The 21,852-nt window shown below is 31.3% G+C and overlaps 1 protein-coding gene across 1 annotated transcript; it reads right to left on the bottom strand.

The window, feature by feature from the left end:
- Positions 1-2,616: 2,616 nt before the first annotated feature.
- On the bottom strand, positions 2,617-4,577 carry LOC116778998 (probable flavin-containing monoamine oxidase A). Its single transcript, XM_032673122.2, has one exon. It carries the CDS (start codon positions 4,463-4,465, stop codon positions 2,849-2,851), a length of 1,617 nt encoding a protein of 538 aa, XP_032529013.1. The 5' UTR covers positions 4,466-4,577; the 3' UTR covers positions 2,617-2,848.
- Positions 4,578-21,852: the final 17,275 nt, after the last annotated feature.

Raw genomic sequence — 21,852 nt, 5'->3', positions numbered from 1 at the left:
CTCTGCAGCGATAATATTTATACGCGGACTTTAAGGTTTCTTTTAGTGCAATATCTTCGAGTATAAATAATAATTAGTTTTATATAATAATGCTATATATTTATGCATTAAAACTAAATTATAAGGAACCGTTAACTAATTGAGATAACATTATTTTACTTGACCTCGAGCGATCGACGAGCTGTTAGATGTTTCATAGAAACAATACTTTTTGAAATGCTTTTTCACTAATCCATTGGTGCGAACAAAACAAAGCGTTTCCGCTTCCTCATCGGCGATTACTTAACGTTTTCAACGGAACTGTTTCCGGTAATCGGAGGCTGTTTACAATTTAACATCAATTTATCTACGTTCAAACGACAACTGCAACAGAATGAACTACAAAATCCTATCTGATCGAATTGTTTCTAGGGCAGTAATTAATTAAATTGACTAAGGAATGTTATAAATGTTTGTCTCAATTGCGATACATTGAGAAAACTATCTGTGGAATTGTGGGCAATTTGTAATTCATAAAGATATTTTCATACAGACGATATATATTTTTTTGTCCTTTAATTTTAATCACTCAAGTAACAAACATTTCATTCTCTTTCATTCAGCTCACCTCTCTTTACCCTAAAATTATTACATGGTTCAAAAATATACAAACGCGTGGATATTGAATTTATAATTGCACACAAACGTACCTACCTAAATGCCAATTTGTCTACAGGGTACAAACAGGTTATAATCAAAATATTAAAAAAAAAAACTTCCACAAACAGCCAATATCATAATTAATTATTTTTATTAATTTTGCATTTAATTACTTCTTTTTGGATCAGCAATGGAATGAATAAAAAAACACATAGGTTAATAACTTTCTCGTCATGTATCTATAGATGTGTAAATTATATCTTTTTAATAATAGAAACGCTCAGTAGGTATTGATAATTTTTCACATCTAAAATTTTTCCATTTATAATCTTAATTAGTTTGCATACATGATTATAAATGTACATACATGATTATATTTTGTTAAATAGTATTATTTCTATAGTTATATTATTTCTTATATACCTTATCTATATTTTATTTAGATTTAGTCTCGCACGTGATCGATTTTGTTTTTGTATTGAAACTGTCGAGTTTTACCAGTGTATAATGTATATGCTAACGGAAATATACGAAATAAATTACGTTATACATTTTCTAGGAATTCAATATATTTCCTAAATAGCAATCGGAAATGTAAAACATTTGAGATATTGATGGTTACGCGGAGACAGCGGGACGAGGGGAGGGTAGATTAGGTTTGGTTAGGTTAGGTTTTATATTTTACGATATGACTATTACTCGATGGTCTCAATGAGTGCTATAATAAAAATTATTATTCTCATTTCAACAACCTGTTTTATTACAGACATTATTATTATTTTATGAATTTCCTAACACGATATTGGAATTGTATACAATACCGAGGAAATTCACACATTTCCTAGGATACCTATGCTTTGAATAGATTTTCAAACAATATTTTATACATTTCTTAAATAGTATCGGTATTTCCTAGGATTTGTATACAATTCGTTGATTTCAAACATTTCCGGTAACATATACAAAAAAGTAGGTAAGTATTTCTTACATAATTATAAGTCAAAGCCAGTTTTTTTCCTGCCTTCTGATATAAATTCTTGTTATTGTTTGTTAAGGACTGAGAAAATATAATTATGATCTATAAAAATAGACCTTGTAAAAATATTGTTTTAGATAAATAAAATTAATGAGTCAATTATAAATCTTATTTACGAACAACTTAAAAGATGTAATTAAGGATCGGCCCGAAATATATTTTTTATGTATAAAAAAATACCTTATTGTAATATATATTTTCATAAGGAGAATTTGTGCTTCTGAAAAATTTTTGATTGCTACGTAGCCAAAAAGAATATCGCATAAAAGTAGTTTACGCCGATATACGAAACAGGCGCCTGAAAATAATTTAAAGCAAGTTGTAAGAAGATATTAAGCTATAATAAAACTATAGGCGCTATCCTAAGAATTTTTAAGGTTATTGATATTTGGATTTTAGAAACTATATTTTATGTTTTTTATAAAATCAAACTAATTAAATGATACGATAAAATAGTTTACTTAATATTTAATATTATACAAAATTAGAAATAAATATCAAGTAACTATATTGTTAAACTTTCTTAGTGAAGAAATCAGGTACCTAATATGTAGTAGGAATGTAAATATTATTTAGTAACTTCTACATATTTAATTAACGAAACAATTCATTAATTCGTTTTAATAGTAAATTAAATGAAATATCGAAAAATGAGTTTCTTGTTTAAGTTCCAGCTTCTATTTAAATTCCGCTCTTATCGAGTAGACCAAGAAAACTTGACCTAATTGTGGTGACCTTGGTATTGAAAGGCGACTGCTGCATATAAGGGCTACTCATTAGAACACGTCCAATCGAGCTTGTGGATGATTTGACTTCGTAATTTAATGGTAAAAAGTTTACATACATATTGACACATTTTTCTTACTACCCATATAAAATAATTGTTGCATTATCACAGTTTCGGAAAAAAAACTGGTATTTATTAAATAACATTAAATAAAAATATTTAAAATATTATTTATTAAAATGTTTGTACAATTATATTGAAACCTATCAATATCATCGAAAATAATACATAAAACAGGTTAATACAAAACCTAACAATGGAAATTAAAAAAATATCTGCTGCCACGTGACATACATAAAAGCTCTGAATTTTGATAAAATAAAATGAATACTCATGGAATACATGAAAGTTGCTACTGCCTTTTTAAGTCGAACTCTATTTTCTCTTTAGTTCCGTAAGCGAGACTGCATTAGACGGAATCCTACATAAGCTGCCGCTGTATAGGCCATATAACGCAAACTCGTTGTAATCGTCAATTGGGACAACAATTTCCTGATTGGACTATAGCCTAAGTTAGTTGGCCATTCGGTTGTACTTAAATCGTCATAGGATTGAGCCTGCGGGCGCAAACAACCTAGCAAATGGACGTAAGCCATATGCCCGGCCTCCAATGCTGATGCTACATCACCATCGCCAAAAATATCCAAAGCGCCCCATTCCAGGAACTTGGGCCTCGATTGTCGCGTCAATCGTCTTAAAGCAACAAAATCTCCACATCTTGGAATGTAAGTATCGGCTATAATCGTTTCTCTGTAACCAATTGGCTCAGCCGCTTCGTTTCCAAACAGCCTAACCAATTGTTTTAAGACTGCCTCCCTGGAATCCCCTCCAGGTTCTTTAACTCGGAGATATCCGATCAAAGCAGCATATCTTTCAAGACTTCCCTTCGATGAAACTATGGGACGTTCAGTAGCCCAAAGAATCGGTCCTCGGACACTTAAAATGTCACCGCTATAACCTTCGCGTCTCCAAAAATGTTCCTCGTATTGTACCAAAAACTTTTTCGCTATACCCTGTTTCATAGACGCCGTTATATTCATTATCTGATCTGAGAGCAGTTGAGCTTCGACTTCAATGTTGTGAAGTTCGTCCGGCTTTACCGCCATTGCCAGGAGGTTGCAAACGTAATTTGTATCCCCCTTAATAGTTTTCAGTATAACCTGTTCGTCAGAGTACGAGCTGATTTTGTTTATAGATTTGGCTGTTAATGTTATGCTCGCGACACTCTTTTGCAACTTAGCAGCTAGACGCTTGCGACAATAACCTATAAGTTTCTCTCGAAGTTTCGTATTGTCTCCATCTAAAAGATTTCTAGAATTGTTCGATCGGTGGCACTGATGTAGATAAAAGAGTACGGAAATATTATCGGCCGACGTCCCGCAGACGAGCCTGACAGTATTTCTCATTAATTCTCTCGAGTTTGAGAACAGTAAGGAGCTGCAGATATGTGCTTCCATGGTGGTGTGATCATAATAAAGCAATCGTTTCCTATTTGAATCATTATCGGTATTGTTTTGTTGGAACAAGTCCTTCATGTACTCGTTCAGCAGATTCTGATATTGATTGAGCTCAAATTTCTCCAAAATATTAAGATAATTGAAATCATGAAAGTCAGTGAAACATTCCACCGTTGTGCCATTACTGTGTTCGAAGAGTTTATTTAGCGGTGAACGTACTCTTTCGGGTGCCATAATAGCATCCGGTAGAGGTATATTAAAGTCTGCCGCGTACAAAGACAGGTAACGTTTGGTTATACTGTCTGTAAAAACTTTTGATTCTCCTGTGTCGTCACACTCATCTTCCTCTTCGTTTTCTTCTTGGAACGCCACGTTGCATTTCGACACATTCGTCTGTCTTCCAGCTAAATCCAGAACTACAATATCCATGGTGTTACCGAATTTCTTTTTTAATTTATGTGCGGTCACAATCCCTGGAAGACTGCACCCCAGTACAATAACATCCGCTTTGATATGTTTCGAAGTCCCCCATTTCGTTTTAACCATAGATTTAACTGGTACCGGTGAGTGTGACAAAATTGTGTAAAATGTATAAATCGATCAAAACTTTCTAAATAAAATATTTACTAGACATTTTGACATTGAAAAAACAGTTCGCAGTGATTAAAAAAAAAAAACAAAAATAAATGAGGTTGAATAACTGGAGTAATACCTCATTAAATATCATTGGTCCATAATATAAAAAAAATACAAATATATTTAGAACGTACAGGAAACTGTAGACGTATCTCAAATTCAATTGTATCGATAGATCTAATCTCCATGAGCTATACTATCGGACTCATAGCGTATAGATTAAATAAGAGTTATATACATTAGATACCATTTTAGGGATCAATATCGATTTATTGAAATCTTACTGGATCTCTCAGCTGCCAAGACTTTTGTTCGTCTATGTCAAGATACAGCCACAGATTTGTAGGGAACCCACGATAGGCAAGTTCGATTCGCACTTACGCCGTTATATTTTTAATGATATTTATCGATTGACATTAAGATTGCGGCTATCGTCGATAAATTTGTACATCAGATACAACACCGACGCGACGTTTGTAACACACAATACAGGGTACACGCCTTCTTTAGTTATATCATCATTTTTAAACGAGTGGAATGCACTTTCATAGCTCACAGCTATAATTTGTTAATGAATTCAATAATTAGCTAATTTAAACTTATTCACTTGCGGTTAGAAAGAACAAAATGGTGAAAAAATATTTGAACGATATACCGATCAATTAAAAAGTCCCTTATAAAATTTTATTTGGATCAACTCAGTTTCTATGACGTTTTAAACGAGTAGGGTTAAGGAGGCAGTGCCTCTCGAATACTAACACAGGCATAGTTTTTTCCCACAACATACAAATATTTCCTGCATACAACACGAGTTCTGTAGATCGTCCTTGAGATTATTTGTATGGAATATATGCACCGAGTAGTTTTGCATACGGCTGCTTCTGCTGAGACGTGGCGCCAGCCGCCAGCAGCGGTCGATCGTGAATGTTACTTTTTAAGTTGATAGATGGCACTTTTAACAAAACTAAATAGTTAATCAAATGACATATTATGTCATAATCATTCCTATTCCGTAATTTGTGATTAAAAGTATATAAGTAAAAATTAAACAATGTAAGTTTAGTTTTTGTATGGGTATAGTATGCAGTGCTTATTTGCATCCCTGGTATGCACGCCACTGGTATACAATATACTTAGTCGAAGTTGGCATCCTCACAGTCTAAGTAGCGTTAACAGTGTTTCATTCCTAAATCATGGCACATTAAAATCTTATAGTATTTATTGAGATACGAGAAACGAATCGTATGTACTGTGACGATGGTCGATGCAAACTCGGATTAGGCTTAGTGGTAGCTTGATAAATGCTTAAATAATTCATAGATTCAGTTTGGAACAGAGTATTAATAAAATGTTTGTTATCTAAAACAATCAGATAATATTTATCTCAGAGTATATTGACGCGTGACATTTTTGACAGATCAAATCATAAGTAGTATCATACATTTTCCGTTCACTCATAACATTCATTCATTCAACGTAGAATTTATCAGCTTTTTGTATTTGATACATTCTGTATGTTTTTTAATACATAGAACCTTTGTTTTAGTATTTTATGAAGGAAACAGACACTGGGACAAAGGATCTCATCAGCGACAACTATATGTTTACTATAACATTCTACATCAGTGTGAAGAGATTGTTTCTTTGTACAAACTCAATAATGAATTTTTATTGTCTGATCTTTTCGTTCTCAAATGCTGTTTGTTCTGAAAGAAGACATTAAGTATTACAATAAAGCATCTTTTAGTACATAGTTTAGATATATATTCATTTTCAAGTATTTTATGTAATAGACTGAAACGATCTTTTTAGGATACATGACTCCTATGTTCTTAGCAGACCTCTATATTAATATTATATTGTGGGAAGATTTATGAATGAATAACTTTTAACGCTCCGTATTCGTTGTGACGTCGTGAGATTATATCGAGAGACATAGAACATGTTTTAAGAAAAGAAATGTTTACATCGTACGAGCTTATCTGGCCTTATCAACGGCTCGTTCAGTCATTTCGGCACATAACTTATTAGTTATTACGTAACAAATTGAATGTTTAATTGACATTGCGTTTGTATTACGATAAGTAACGACGTAGCCCTTACGTCACCAGCGCGCCCCTCGTTTAGAGAGTTCAATGTCACAGCTGGCCGTCTTATCGTGAGACGTTTCACACAGTTCGTAAACCTGTTGCCGTGTGTTTGATAACATTTTTTATATCTTCTATTTTTTTATTAACAGATAGCTTTTATTTAGTTTTCTTTTACATGAAACTCGAATGGAATATTTGAGATAACAATAGTTTGAAATAATATTGGACTTAAATACCATAATTTGTAGCTCACACGCTCGTAAAATATGATTTCAAATCAAACCGAAACTAATGGAATTTAAAAGTCATAACTTATAAAATATTTTATTTCAAACTTATGTAAATAAATTCAGTATATTATAATAAGAGCCATTTTACTTTTATTTTGCTTTCAGTAGAATGTTAATTCCATTGCTCTGTGCAAGATTTTGAGTCTCGTGTACTCTGACACTTATTTTTAGGTATCACTAGGTTGAATTTTTTATTACATTACCCAGAAATAACTCAAATATGGCCGCAGATTATATATCAGAGCAGTGTGAAAAAGAATAAGGGCGAAGGTGGAATTAATTCCATATTTCTTCATACAATAGAATGACAATTCAAAAAGATGGCGGCACACTATACATAGTACAAGCAGATATGAGAACAAACTAATAAGAAGATGTTCTATAACATTAATCACGCCGTCACCACGAGACGGTGATATGCAAAACTATTAGATTGTTTCGCTTGCACTATCGCTATAAAACATTAATTGCAAATGATAAGATTTAATAATATCGCCGGGAATAAAACCTGGTTGTGAACGTGCGTCCACGCACGTACGCCACCGGGGGCTGCGTCTCCATTCGCAAACCTAATTAGAAAGTGCAAATACTGTGACGTATGACGCGACAAATTCTGTAGCTGTTGTGACGCAATGATCTCGTTTCATTCAGTCAAATGTATTGCGTTTCATATGATGTGATTTCTATCAAATATCAACTAATCTCTTATCTGTTTTTCAAATCTACATGAACTTGCTATAATAGTCCTTCATGTTTTGTTTTATATTATCAAATCCATTACTTTTTTAATCATATTTGTTTATTGCATTGAGGTTATTTTCTTCACTTAACGAGATGAAGTTTCTAATGTAAACTTTTTATCGGAGTCATTATTTTTTTAATCATACTGCTATGCTGCTTTTGATTATTTTCTTAAATGAACGCTCAGAAACAGATTTAAAAAATCAATAGTAGAACAATAAAATTCTTCCCCAACTTACTTGCAGAAAGTAAAAAATAATAATAATCATATCTAAGATTTTCGCGAGTACATAGTATGAAATGCCATGAAACTGCGTATGTTTTTAGATATTACTACGCGATTTTTTTAAATCATCACATTCATCTCATCTGCCCGTGATTACAATTTCTGTAAAGGAACCGAAATGTCGGGTTAATGTAAAAAAAATAAAATAATAAAATCTCTTTGTTATTTTCGAAAAACATAGTTTCATTCTAAATGTATTTTAATGTATGAATCTCTTCAAGTAAGAATGAGTGAATTTCTTTAAATAAGAATGACTGTGCTCTATATGTAACATGAATCACAGAATTTCCCTATTGATTAATGAAAATTAATAAAACAGAGATATTATTTATGTAAACTTTTCAACCGTCAAAATAACCGTGCTCGTACAATGGATATGCAAAAATTATCTGCAACTCGAAACTAGCCGCTCGCCATTTAGGGCGACTGACGACCCCGCAAGGTTTACATTTACTTCGCGAACGATATATAAACGAACAAAACTATAAAACAACACATTTTAAACAACACACGGACAATGAACACGGGCTTTTATTAATTTATTATACTATTCACAAGTCCCCGTCGACTCCGACCTTTAAATTACGGTCTTTGCTGATATTAAAATTATTAATTGAATCGTGATTTTAAAGGCTTTTTTTCCTTACATTTTATTAATTTCACGATAAACATGGTATTTTGATCGTGGAACACCTTTTACAATGTATTATATGTAAACTGTGATGATTATATAAAAATTTAATCGACAAATAAAAATTATTTCAATAGAATATAATAACATACGTTACTGAGAACGTATTAATTAATCCGAACGCTTTTAGAGTTTGATTGAATTAAGAAATATATACCTACTTATATATCATTTCTATGATAACTGACTTTAAACGTAATAAAATATATTCAATGATTATTCTATTATATAATGATACTATATATATATAATGATAGTAATTATTATTTTAAAATGTCATATATACATATATCTTATAAGTTACATATTACGTCAATTAGCGACTTTGAAATGATAATGTTTTCTTCTATTTCGAAATAGATACCTACGAGTATATATATATTCATAATTTATATATATATATATATTTGTATATCGTGTAACGAAGAAAAAAGTGTGACACGCTCTTTCCTATTTTTTGTTGTTTACTAAGGAACTTGTAATTTTTTTTAAACTGAATTTTTAAAGATGATGTACACTTCTTGTGTTTTTATCAATTAAACATTAAAGTTTCCTGAATGTAAAATATTCAATAGATTTTATAAACGTTTACTGCAATCGATTTATTAAAATTACTTGCAAATAACAAAAAAAAAATACTGTAAATTCAAACGTAATTTTTTTTATTTCTATTAAAATCACATTCAGCCAAAATATTAAAATATGATTGCTATTTTTTTTTAATATATTATATAAAAAAGGAACGCCTAAAGCTTTGACATTATTAAAATAACAAAATAAAATGTTTATGGTGTAAGAAATAACGACTATTTTTGCAAACGCATGTTCTACAGAATCTTCAAAGATGGAATGGTTAACGTCTTCATCAAAAACGCACATTATTCCTCATTGCATTTGAAAGCAAAATTTTATTCAATATTGTTTCTTTTTGTTATCTGTGTTTTTGTTACGCGTAATCATCTTTCGTCTCAAATTGCAGGTTACAATAAATAACAAATGGTCTGAAGATTTACATTCCAAGACTTTTATCCAATGAAGAGAATAGAATAGATTTATATATAAGAATTGGGGAGCACAGCAATGAAATAAATAATAATTATCGACTTTCCTCGTTTAATGATATTCTTCTAAGAACAATTTTATAACAAACCAAAATTAAATAAAGTTATAACTAAACTATTTCTTACACTATAACTTTCGTTATTATTATAAGTAAAACCTTTTTACACTGGGAACCTCCTTATAGCTTGTTAGATATTTTTTTTATGTGATATCCCTATCTCGAATACGATCTTTGATCTGCGGCGGCTGTCCATAAACGGCTGTGAAATATAGATGTCACAATCGTGTCTGTGATAAAGCTAGTTATTCTACACTTCAAGACATTTAACGTGTGAAGTGCGCTATGTTGAATTTATGAAGGGAAATTACACGACTCCGTGATTATAATGAGATTGGTTTTTCAACTACTTATAAATCAGAGTATTTTTTTTTTTGTACATAAGTTTTTATGTATCCTCGCAAGTAATTTCTTTATTTATAAATTAATTTTTGTTTCTATACTATAAACGAATCGTTTATATGTAATTCTTATTAGGTTACGTCATTCGTCATTAGGTCACATTTCACACAACTTCCAAATTTTAGTCCCCTTCAAGATAAGAATCTTATTCTTTGCTCTTCTTTCGATTATGTTTTTTTTAACTTCTAATACAAATTATTATAATTCGTGTTTGGTCAATGTGTACGTGGCATGAACCACGTGTCTCTCTCTAATGCCCTCGGATGATCGCAATTTTGAATCAAAAAGGTTATTTTTTGTGAGGTGTGAGAACCGGTTACGAAATTTGATTTGCAAATCAGAATCTTGTTTCTTTTAATATATCACAACAATATCAGACACTACATAGATAACACTTATCAACAATAAATTTTTGTTGCAACACTAAAATGAAAGTAATTCCCTGGAGGCTGGACTTTTATCTTCTCTTTTTATAAAAATTGTAACAATATATGAATCTGGTCGCCCTTCACTAAATATAAACTTGGGGTTGATGAATTTTATTTTAAATATAATGCTATTTATAATTTTAAATAAATGTAAATATTTTTTATATATCCTTAGTATTCGTACTCACACTAAAGACGCGACAACTTGGGTAACGTCAAAAAGATTAAAATGAATAATTTAAAGAAGCGCTTGATTTGACTAGCATTTGTAAAATTTTATTTAAATTAATATCATGAATCCTATATATCAGTGAGGTACATTCTTTGGGACACAGCTTAGCTTATAATTTTTTCGTAAAACGAAGTCCAGTCTTTACACAAAAATTAACACACAAGGCATGAAGTTTAATCAAATACTAAGGTGGATTTACTTCTTGAGGCCTCATTCTTTTATTCATTACGAGCATTTTACGTCCTTCGCTATCGAGACGGGTACAAATCAATTTGGCGACAAGACATTTAAGTCAAAGCAGACATTAGTGTTTAATGAAACAGTAATGTAACCGCACCGTTATAGCTGGTTGTGACAGTTGGATCAGATGACATACGAGCGGGGGGAGACCAGGGAAGGCACCAATTACAGGATTGCGAATACCATCGTCTCTTCATCACCGAAACACCCTATATACACACAATCGGCAACCAAATTAAGACTCTATTTCTTGTACATACAGCCGGCTTTTGTTAATATTTAGTAATGTTATAGTGCAGTGCCAATTGGAGCAGTTATGATATTTGCAGCGGGTGCAGTGACCTCGCGATCACGTAGGCAAATATAAATAGAAATATATAAGGATTTTCCTTATATATTTCTATTGCCAAAATTACGATCTCATTTAAAAAAAATTGAGACTCCATGAAACGTATTTTCCAACGACGTCATAGTGAAGTGAACTCTTGCTTCTAAGAATTCAGTTTCACAGGAGTCCCCCTTACCAAAGGGTTCAATATTGCAGTCAAGTTCATGTTTATCTACAATAAAATTCAATTTACTTTGTTTATTTTAAACTCAAACAATTACTACTATGTACAACTATTATCAGTATGAATCACTGAACGATGAATTGTTTGACATCTACTAAATACAGATTCAATAACTTCCTACCGCCAAGGACACTGATTTCTCTTAAAATTATGTACAATGAACTACTTAATCTAAAACTTATCATAATCGTATATCCAATCATACAATATAAGGCAAAACTTCCCGTCATTAAATAAAATCAGTAATATTTATCCCAATCTTAAGTTTAAATTATGAATATAAATTTTATTTTCTACAAAAATAAAACTTAATAATAAAATTTTATTTTAATCTATTATTAATATTAAAAAAATATATATATTTTGAACGGATTTTATCCTAATAAAAAAATATTCGTAACAGTATAGTAGTGTCACAAAATGATTTTATTAATTATATTAATCAGAATGTATTCGAACAATGTCAAAGTAATAAAAAAATATAAGAAAAATGACTCATTGTGTTTATTTATTAAGAGCCACGCCTCTTAGAATGCAAAATGTGTGTAACGACCTTAAAATTCGTTATCTCTAAATATTGCAAGAGTAAACATCGTGATTCATGACACACTTTTATAAATTCTAGTTAATCTAATTATATCAAAACAAGAATATTGATCAATTTAAATCACGTACATATATACCTTGCTAGCAAAACTTTTCCTTGGAGCTATTTGATAAGAAACATTTGACATATGACATTTGACATTTAACGTCACTTGAAAGAATAGTACCGTTGTATAAAAATTGATTTTTTAATTCTCATAAAATAAAAACGAATACGAAAAACTTGATTTCATTAATTGATTTAAATTACACGTTTCAGTAAATTTAACATAAACATTCGTTTATATTTTCATATTAAATGTGTTAAACATAACCTCTTGTTGATATGTCAATGTATTTTTTGCTCCATTATGTATTGCGTAATACATAACAGGTTTCATGGGATCATTATCGGGGTTTTGGAATCTGTAGCAGGCAAGAAAAACCTTTTCATGTATCGTCTGTGTCAATATATTGTTATTACACTTATTATTATTTATTATGTACATATATTTTCCTCGTTTATCCGTCTAGACCTCCCCGCTAAGACCTGAATATGTAATTTCGGAATCAAAGGTTTTTCTATTTTTCTATTGTACAATGTACACGTGCCCAATTCCTTGTCTTATAAAAGCTGACGAGAGATATATACAAAATGTATTTAAATATAAAGATTGATTGATTGTCAAATTCAACTTTAGTTTGTCTTATGTACGGAACCTTGTTGCAATTTTAAGGCAAGCCAGTACTGAGTACAGTAAGATACCGCGAACACTGGGAACAATTTCAGTAACAAATTACATGACGCTAACTTCACGTGAAGTGGAACCTTTTTTTAAAAGCTTTCTTATTAAACGGAATGCATTTTACATTTAAACGACTCTCAACATATCCTCAATGTTTTTAATGTATTTTTGTGATTATTTTTTTATAGTGTTCAATTACAATATTAATATGTTCTTGGACTACAATTTAGCAAATAATTTATTATTTGTAACCCTTTTTTTTATTACATTAAAAGGTACTAAAGATTCAATGTTGACTTATTTATGTCATTTTCTAGATTATTACGTAGAAAGAAGGAGACATTTTTCCACGGGTAGCCCATATAATATGAAGACAATAAAAATGCATAGACCGTGTTCAGATTGTTTATTTTTATTACAACAACTTAAAACTAAACATATTTTTAACTGTCAAGATTGACATTAAAGATTTTAGTGGAATGGCAACACGGAAGTAATAGCTCTTACCGGAAATAGGTCCCGGAACTTTCATTACATTACTGTAAAATACAATTCATAACAGTACATGAATATATTTTCAACAAAATGCAAACGAGATAATTATATAAAAATTTAATAAGTGCAACGAAATATTATAATGGTGTTAAATTGATAAATTAATTGATACATAAAATGAAACAAAAAAAAAATTGCTCAAATTATTTATTCAAGTTTTTAAACGATTATAAATTTATTACTGTCGATATAGAAATTTAAAGGTCCCTTTTTTTCTTGTGAATGATTTTTTGTATTCGGAATTCAAAAATACTTTTTAATATAAATAATACTATAAAAATACGGCCAATAATACTATTTTACTTACAGTAAAATATATAAGTTTCATTCATTAAAATAATACGGAAAACCAAAAAGAAGTTTTAATATCTGAAATGAATTTATAATATTAAAAAAAAAAAAATAACACTATGTCCTCCTTACATATATTTGATTTGCACAAATTTCTATTCGAATATAAAGAACTGTTAAACTGACATAATTTTTCTTTTATACAAACTTTTTATCGATGTTATTTATAAGAAAAAGATATTTTAAATGGGTATTTCCTTGTTATTTAATATAGATAAACATATAGATACATCTTAGTGATGAAAATTCTCCTTATACAAATCAGACACGTATAAACTATTCAGCGAAAGCTTTACTTAAAAAGGTAATTTAAATAAGTAAAAACATATCGGCAATTGCGTACCATTTATAAATTAAAAATTGTATATAATTTACTCTTTACTCTTCACACGTAGTAGCCTAGAAGCTAGTTTAGAAAGACACACCTTTTGATGCAGAATATGTCACAACTAGTCATAATCTACACACGTAATAACATTTCACAAATTCCGGGTGTCGGGGTGAGGTTGGAGTAGTGTTTAAGTTCTTTGGAACGAGATCAGTGGCGTGCTTTTGGAGAAGCCTAGTTCCAACTATGGACTCGTTATGACTACTGATGATAATGTTCCAGGAGACAATATATATAGTCTTATAAGTAACATAAAATAAGGTTTAAGAAAGTATTTATTGAAGTAAATTCTAAAAATCAATATATTTATTATTCTTACCACAGAGAACTAGCGGTGAAAATTCTTAGTGTCACTAATCTGAACACAAAGTGATGACATAATTAAATCTCTACAGAACATGAAGGTATCCTCGTAGTGCAAAATATTTAACATCCTGAAAATCAATTTAACAAAACACATAAAACATTTTGAAACTGGAACTTTTATGATATGCTCTCAATTTTTTATCGTCTATCTATTGCATGTCCCATTACAGGAGGCCGGTGTTAGTGGTCAAATGAAAGGCTTTATACAGGTCTCGGTTCGTCTGAACTTGTGTTAATAATAACAAGTTTAATAGTTGAAACTTAATTGACAACGTTTCGTTTCAAGAATGGTTACCCCGAGATCGTATCGCCACATACGGAGCGCTAACAGCTCTACATTCATAGGTCTTCGCATATTGTAGTTATATAAAGGCTATTGAATGGGAAACGAAAAACAGTAAGTGTGTTCTGTGACTATGAGAACTTAGGGTAAATCTAAGTTCTCATAGTACATCTCAGTTCAATCTAACAATAAGTACAATCTAAGTTCTTATGGTACATTGTACCAGTGTCAATAATCATAGCCTCGCGTGTAGGTACACTTGTGTCTTAATTTGGACATGATACATCGTGAACGACACGGTGTCACTAATCCCAGATTTTTATCATTTGGTACTAAATTCCGTTCATAGCCTTCAGTTATGTGTGTCACTGAAATTTATTTTTTAACCTTCGACAATAGATATTTGGTTTATGATGTATGTATAATTCAGATCGCGACACTTTGTTAATTTAATGTAAAATTTTCGCCAGGAGTTTCATATCTCAAAAAGGATTTATAAAGTGTTTAGCTATCTGTTTGCGTGCGTGTGTGCCATAGTGTCTGTGAGTGTGGGTGTGTCTGTGTCCGTTAGTGGCATAGTAGCTCCTAAACGGAGTGACCGATTTCGATGCGGTGTTTATCATTTGAAAGCCAGTTTTCTGGATGTAGTTAAGAGCGATATTTGGTAAAATAACGTAAGAGAAACAGTTCTATTCCAAAATAATGTAAGGTATTCTTGGGGTATCATTTTAAAATAAGTCTCTCACGTGTGCCATTTGAAACTGTTTTCAAAACCTAGGCGTTTAAATGAAAGTTTCCGAACCTTTTTAAGTATGTTATCATGGAACTAAAAACACGAATTAATTATAACTTGAAAACAAAACAGACATATACAATTATACATTTTGATTTTAATCTTCGTGTAAAAGAATGAAATAAACAAATACCGCTGATAATAACAAATACTATATTGTGAGATAACTCAGGCTCAGACGGACATAGACCTGTCTAAAGCCTTTCATTTTTCCACTAACGTCCTCGTGTGACGGGACACGCAATAGATAGACAGAACATAAAACGGAAATACAATAAACGTTCCACTTTAAACATTTGTAATCAACTAAAGCTATTGACCAAGATTGTTTGGTAGCCAAGGATGCGTGGAGTGAAGTTAATTTACTTCTAGGCACAATAGATAACGTCTGTTGGTTAAACATTCTGATAAATTATTTAATATACAGGTAGTGACGGTCTCATCAGGTAATTTTTTGCTTGAACAAACTCTCTTTCAGTGTCTAGTCATTTTAGAGATACGCGGTAATATAAGGTATAATACGAGTCGTATAAGGATTAAGGAGGTCCTCTAAGTAATATTATTGCTTATGTATGTAGCGAATTCTGTCACCGAAACACTCGCTGCATTTACCAATACGTTTCGGATGAAGTGTCGTAGAAAAACTATAATTTTATTACGAAATCCCGATATGTCACGTGTAGACGAATACACATACGATAGTATATACTTTAAAACCACAAATAATCTCTGCAACAAATCATAGCAATCTATAATAATTACTGGGGATGTTATATGGCACCTTTAATATTATATATTTTCCAGTGAAAATATATGTTGTTTATTCAAAAATATTCAGTCTTGAATTAAATATAAAATAGTTCCAAAGACAAACGTTAGTACGTGACAAAAACCAACTGTAGATGTATCATTTCAAAATAGATTTTTATTTCTGTACAGTGACATATAGTCATGTGAGTCTCACGAAACATCACCAGCGAGAATCCGACCATACCTACCAATTGGAGAACGATCTCCATTACGCAAACTATTTATCATATTACATGAATATCTACAGAATTTAAGGAATATATATATATAATTTAATTAAATATTTCTATATTTTTTGTTATAACTAAATCGTTTTGTATTGAAAACACTTAACACAAGTCGTCATTTTAACACAACACGTGATGTATATTCGTATATTATAATAATCGCTCAGGATATCATTTTATCATTACTTTTATTAAATGACAAACGAGAAAGGCTTCGTGTTAAGTGTAAGCTGTGTCTATCCCAACTTGTGCTAAGCTATTGAAAGACGTTCAATTAAAGTTTTTATTCGTAACATAAATAAAAAAATAATATTAAATTATTATAATTTTTATTTAATATTTTCGATATTAAAATTCATTTCTAATCTTTTGTCTTTGTTTTAATAATAATTTGTTAGTATCTGTATTCAGACAAGGGATTATTTATGTTAACAAATCGCTTATATAGCCTGCGTTTTATTAAGCGAGAGCTGTAGGGTCCAATGTACGCCACGATAAACGTTTATCAAACACAGTTCGGAAATAAAAACTATTTCCCTAGACAACTTTATCTGATATAACATTATCTTTTGCGTGTCGTTTAAAAATTTTCCAATGAATTTATAAAAAACAAAATCGTCCACTAGTTGAATTTTGTTATTAAAAATTTATAATAAATGTGGTATTTTTATTTCATTCATAAAGTTTTATCTTTTTGATCAAAGGAGTCATCAAAGGTTCTTATTTTTTGAAGCTATTTTAATGAGATACTCGTGATAAAAACTATTTGGTAGCCAATAAATTAATAGTTTTTTCAACACGCTTTGTTATCTACTAAACAAAATAAAAAAAAGCGTTTTTAAAAAATAAACTTCTGCAGGAGATCGGTACTTTGATGAGTATATACCTATATATGTGAGTGTGTGTGTGTGTGTGTGTGTGTGTGTGTGTGTGTGTGTGTGTGTGTGTGTAAGTTTGTCTAATTTACAAGGTATGTTACTACTACCGAACTGCTAAATAAATAATTGTTATGCAGCACCTAAAAAGTATAAACATTGTACACAGAAGACAAACGTATGACTAAAGTTTACAAAAGGTCACAACGAATCTTTTGTTTGTTTGGTTTTGAGTAGAGAAATTAAAAATGCAGGAATTCGGGAATACTTTTAACTTACAATGACCTGAGACATGGTATTCTCTTGTTCTTTTGTTGGAATTACTGTATATATGAACTGCAATATATATTGTATATATGACATACTAAAATGCTGGAACCAAACTATGAGCCTGGAAAAATAAAAACGAGAAAATAAAGATAGCACAACCTTTGCCATGGTATGAATCATTTACGAAAAATATATATATATATGTATATACACTGCCGGCCAAAAGTTTGAGACCACAAGTTAAAATATTATTTCTTTATAAAATGTGTTATAAATACATAGTATGATAAACAATTAAGTTAACACCTGCGTATACAATGGACTTTAACTACTTTTCGAAGCCATCATTTCTATTTATTTTTATGTTATCATCGTACAAAGGTCTTTTGTCTAGAAACATCAATGGGCGCCGCGTGCGGACCGCGCGCTGAAGTCATTGTAATATTATTATTGCTGAATATTATTCATTATTTGGGCTTTGTTTTGTGTAAATAGAGTTTTAGGAAATTTTAACTTCCCTAAAACACTGTGAACACCTGAGTTTCCATGGAGTAAATATTTCTCAATCTTGGTTAGTCTGAGCTCGTCGTTCTTACAGTGAAGACATCTCATTATGGGAAAAGTACGCCAAATTAGCGGTGAAACTCGTGCTGTCATCGTTGCTTTACACAACGAAGGCAAATCTGAACGTGCGATTGCTACCCAGCTCAAGTTGTCGAAGACTTGTGTTCATAACACAATACAAGGAGACTGGCAGTAATCAAGACAGATCGCGGTCGGGAAGGCCGAGAGCTACAACTTCTAGCGAGGATAAGTTCATCGTGGTAACAAGCAAGCGAAATAGACGCCTGACAGCACCAGAAATCCGCGCTGAAGTGAACAAATCCCGGTCTACACCTGTGTCATTGACCACAGTGAAAAGAAGACTAAGAGACGCACGAAAAAGAAGAGAATGCAGTGGGCCCTTACCCATCGAAACTGGAGTGAAGAAGACTTCAAAAGAGTTCTATGGACAGATGAGTCCAAATTTGAAGTGCTTGGGAGCAAAAGACGTGTTTTTGTTCGGCGGAGTGCCAAGGAAAAGATGATGCCAGACTGTATCCTGCCCACAGTGAATCATGGCGGTGGTTCCATTATGGTTTGGGGTTGTTTCTCGAGCCGTGGAACTGGAGATTTGGTACGAGTCGAAGGAATTATGAAAAAAGAGCAGTACAAACAAATATTGGAGTGTAATGCTGTACCATCGGGACTTCGGGTAGTTGGAGATGGCTTTATTTTCCAACAAGACAACGACCCTAAACACAGCTCCAAATTGTGCCGGGGTTATTTAGATAAAAAAGAAGCAGAAGGAGTATTAAAAAACATGGTGTGGCCCCCTCAGAGCCCCGACCTTAGCCCTATAGAACTTTTGTGGGAAGAGCTGGACAGAAACGTGCGCAGTTGTTGTCCCAGCTCACAAGAGGATTTGTGGAGAGTTTTGCAAGAAAGCTGGAACAATATTTCACAAGAAACAATCGACAAATTGATTGCCCGCATGCCAAGACTTGTCAACAAAGTGATTCAATGCAAGGGAGGGTTTTTTGATGAAAAATCTGTTTAGCTTGTCAACATATATTTTAAGTTAAATTGTCGAAGTGTTTAATATTTTTTGTTTATATTTCATCGCATTTGCCATACCTAATAAATATTTCAACAAATCCTTTCATGTTCAGCTTTTTATTTTGGGTTTTACATCAATTTCCAACTTTTATGTAGGTGGTCTCAAACTTTTGGCCGGCAGTGTATATATATATATATATATACTATAAGTGATAGTCAGAAAAACCGATATCAAAAATCTGCATCTAAAATACAATGAACGTTCACTACTAATGCCCAAACTGTTTATGAATACATCTTAAATGACATCAGTTAAGCTCTTCTATACGAGGTCAATATGTAAATAAAATAAATGTATATTAAATTTATAACTTGTAAGTAGCACAGCTAATCGATTCTCCTAGGATGGGATTACATTAAACGAATCACAATGAAAAAACGGAATAAACTGATACCGTCTCCACAACACGAGAAGGCGAACGAACGTAGACGAGATAAAAAAATAGTTTTTATTCCAAGAATCGTCGGCTATGAAAATATATTACATATGCAAAATCGCACAAATTAAAAGACTTTAAAGCGCTTTATAAGACTCGTCATGGGGGTCAAACTAAAACGATACCTCGCTTTATTTAATAATACTATTACGGGTAGTTTTTTTTCTTAAATCTTAAGTAGTGGAGAGAGGAAACCGATCATGTAGATCTCCTAATCTGATGAGCACGCGACACGCTCGTCTATCACACAATAATTCATAGACTAACAAACTACATCTATCCACATCCAATCTCATTTAACAATCGATATCCAATGTATCATTGAAATTTTAATTGAATGCCCTGTAAGAACAGATTTTATTGTCATTGCTATTAAGTTTTAATACAATTCTTGAGATATAAGATTTTCGCAAGTATTCATTGAAATAAAACTAATCAATTGTGGTCGCAATCAATCAATTAATCAATGTGAGAAATTTTTATTACTACAATTCTTGTTGATAGGTAATGAAATGTGAATGATTTTATTTGTTTTTGACACATGAGTACTGACCTCATATGGTATTAAGGACATCAAGATCTTCTCTTGAAATGTACTCGACATAAAATTTGAATAATTAAAAAAAAAATTTTGTTTACGAAAATTACTAGGTTTAAAAGAATGTGTTCCTCGGAGACACTGATAAATGCTATCATTATGCGTTTAGCGTGCACTCGTGATTAATAACAGTAGACATAATTGGTTAGTCACAGCGCAGATAACCATCAATATGTACGTAATGAGGCAGCGATAATGAAATAAATTAGGACATTGTTATCATAATCCAAAAAACCCCCCCAAAACTATTGTCTAAATTAGTTAAGGCTTCTTAAGTCAATACTAGTTAATACATTTCTGTACAATTTTAAAGTCTTAAATTTTATTCTGATATATAGTGATAAATCAGACTCCCTTATCATGACTTGATTAACGCGAAAAAATCAATTATAGATTTAAATTTGATTACAACAAAATAAGAAAAATATTTCTTCTACAAAGAAAAAGTACGCGACTCTTGATTTGACGGAAGGAGAAAAAGATCTAAAAAAAATAATCTCCATATTCATATCTCATATAAAAACTAATAAAGTTATACTTACTAATGTTTAGCAATCGATTCCTTAGTTGACTTATCTTATAATAGGATTGTGTGGAAAAAGTCGATGTCTAGTGATAAGAGGCTTTGTTGAACATTTATCTGTGGAAATATCATTTTATAATATAAAAAGAAAAGTAGAGTTTAGTAGTATCAAATCTGGCTGTAATAGTTTTATTATTATTTCAAAAAATATCATAAAAACGTTAACGTTAGTGCTTCTAAGACAAGACTTAATTCTATTAATTCATTCAATTAGTAGATGAAGTTTTTTGAATGAAAACAATATTATATCGGTCATTTCATTCGCATCATTCAGATGATGACGTTCTAGATATACAAAACTTATTCTTGTACAGAATAGAAAAATTAATTACTTAGAGAGAAACTATCGTAACAATTGGCACCTGATTTAATTTTCTGATCATGAAGACGTATGAGATCTAAGATTTTCGCGAGTTTTATTCATTTTAATGAAACTAATATTTTTCGAATTTACTATGCGAATTTTATTATTTTAAAAAACTACATTATCCCGACGCTTCGATCGATCACCTAACAGGAACAACAGACAGACATTCACATCTCGTCTGCCCGTGGTCACGGTTGCTGAAAACTAACCGAAACGTCGGGAGTATGTAGTTTTTTACAAAAACAAATCACGCGAAGTTTATCCGAAAAATATTAGTTTTATTTACATGAAGACATATAATTATAAAGAAAA

Source organism: Danaus plexippus, chromosome 6 (genome assembly GCF_018135715.1).
Source record: "Danaus plexippus chromosome 6, MEX_DaPlex, whole genome shotgun sequence".
Classification (NCBI taxonomy): Eukaryota; Metazoa; Arthropoda; class Insecta; order Lepidoptera; family Nymphalidae; genus Danaus; species Danaus plexippus.
The sequence above is the reverse complement of the archived record's forward strand: the minus strand, read 5'-3'. Positions and strand labels throughout refer to the sequence as shown.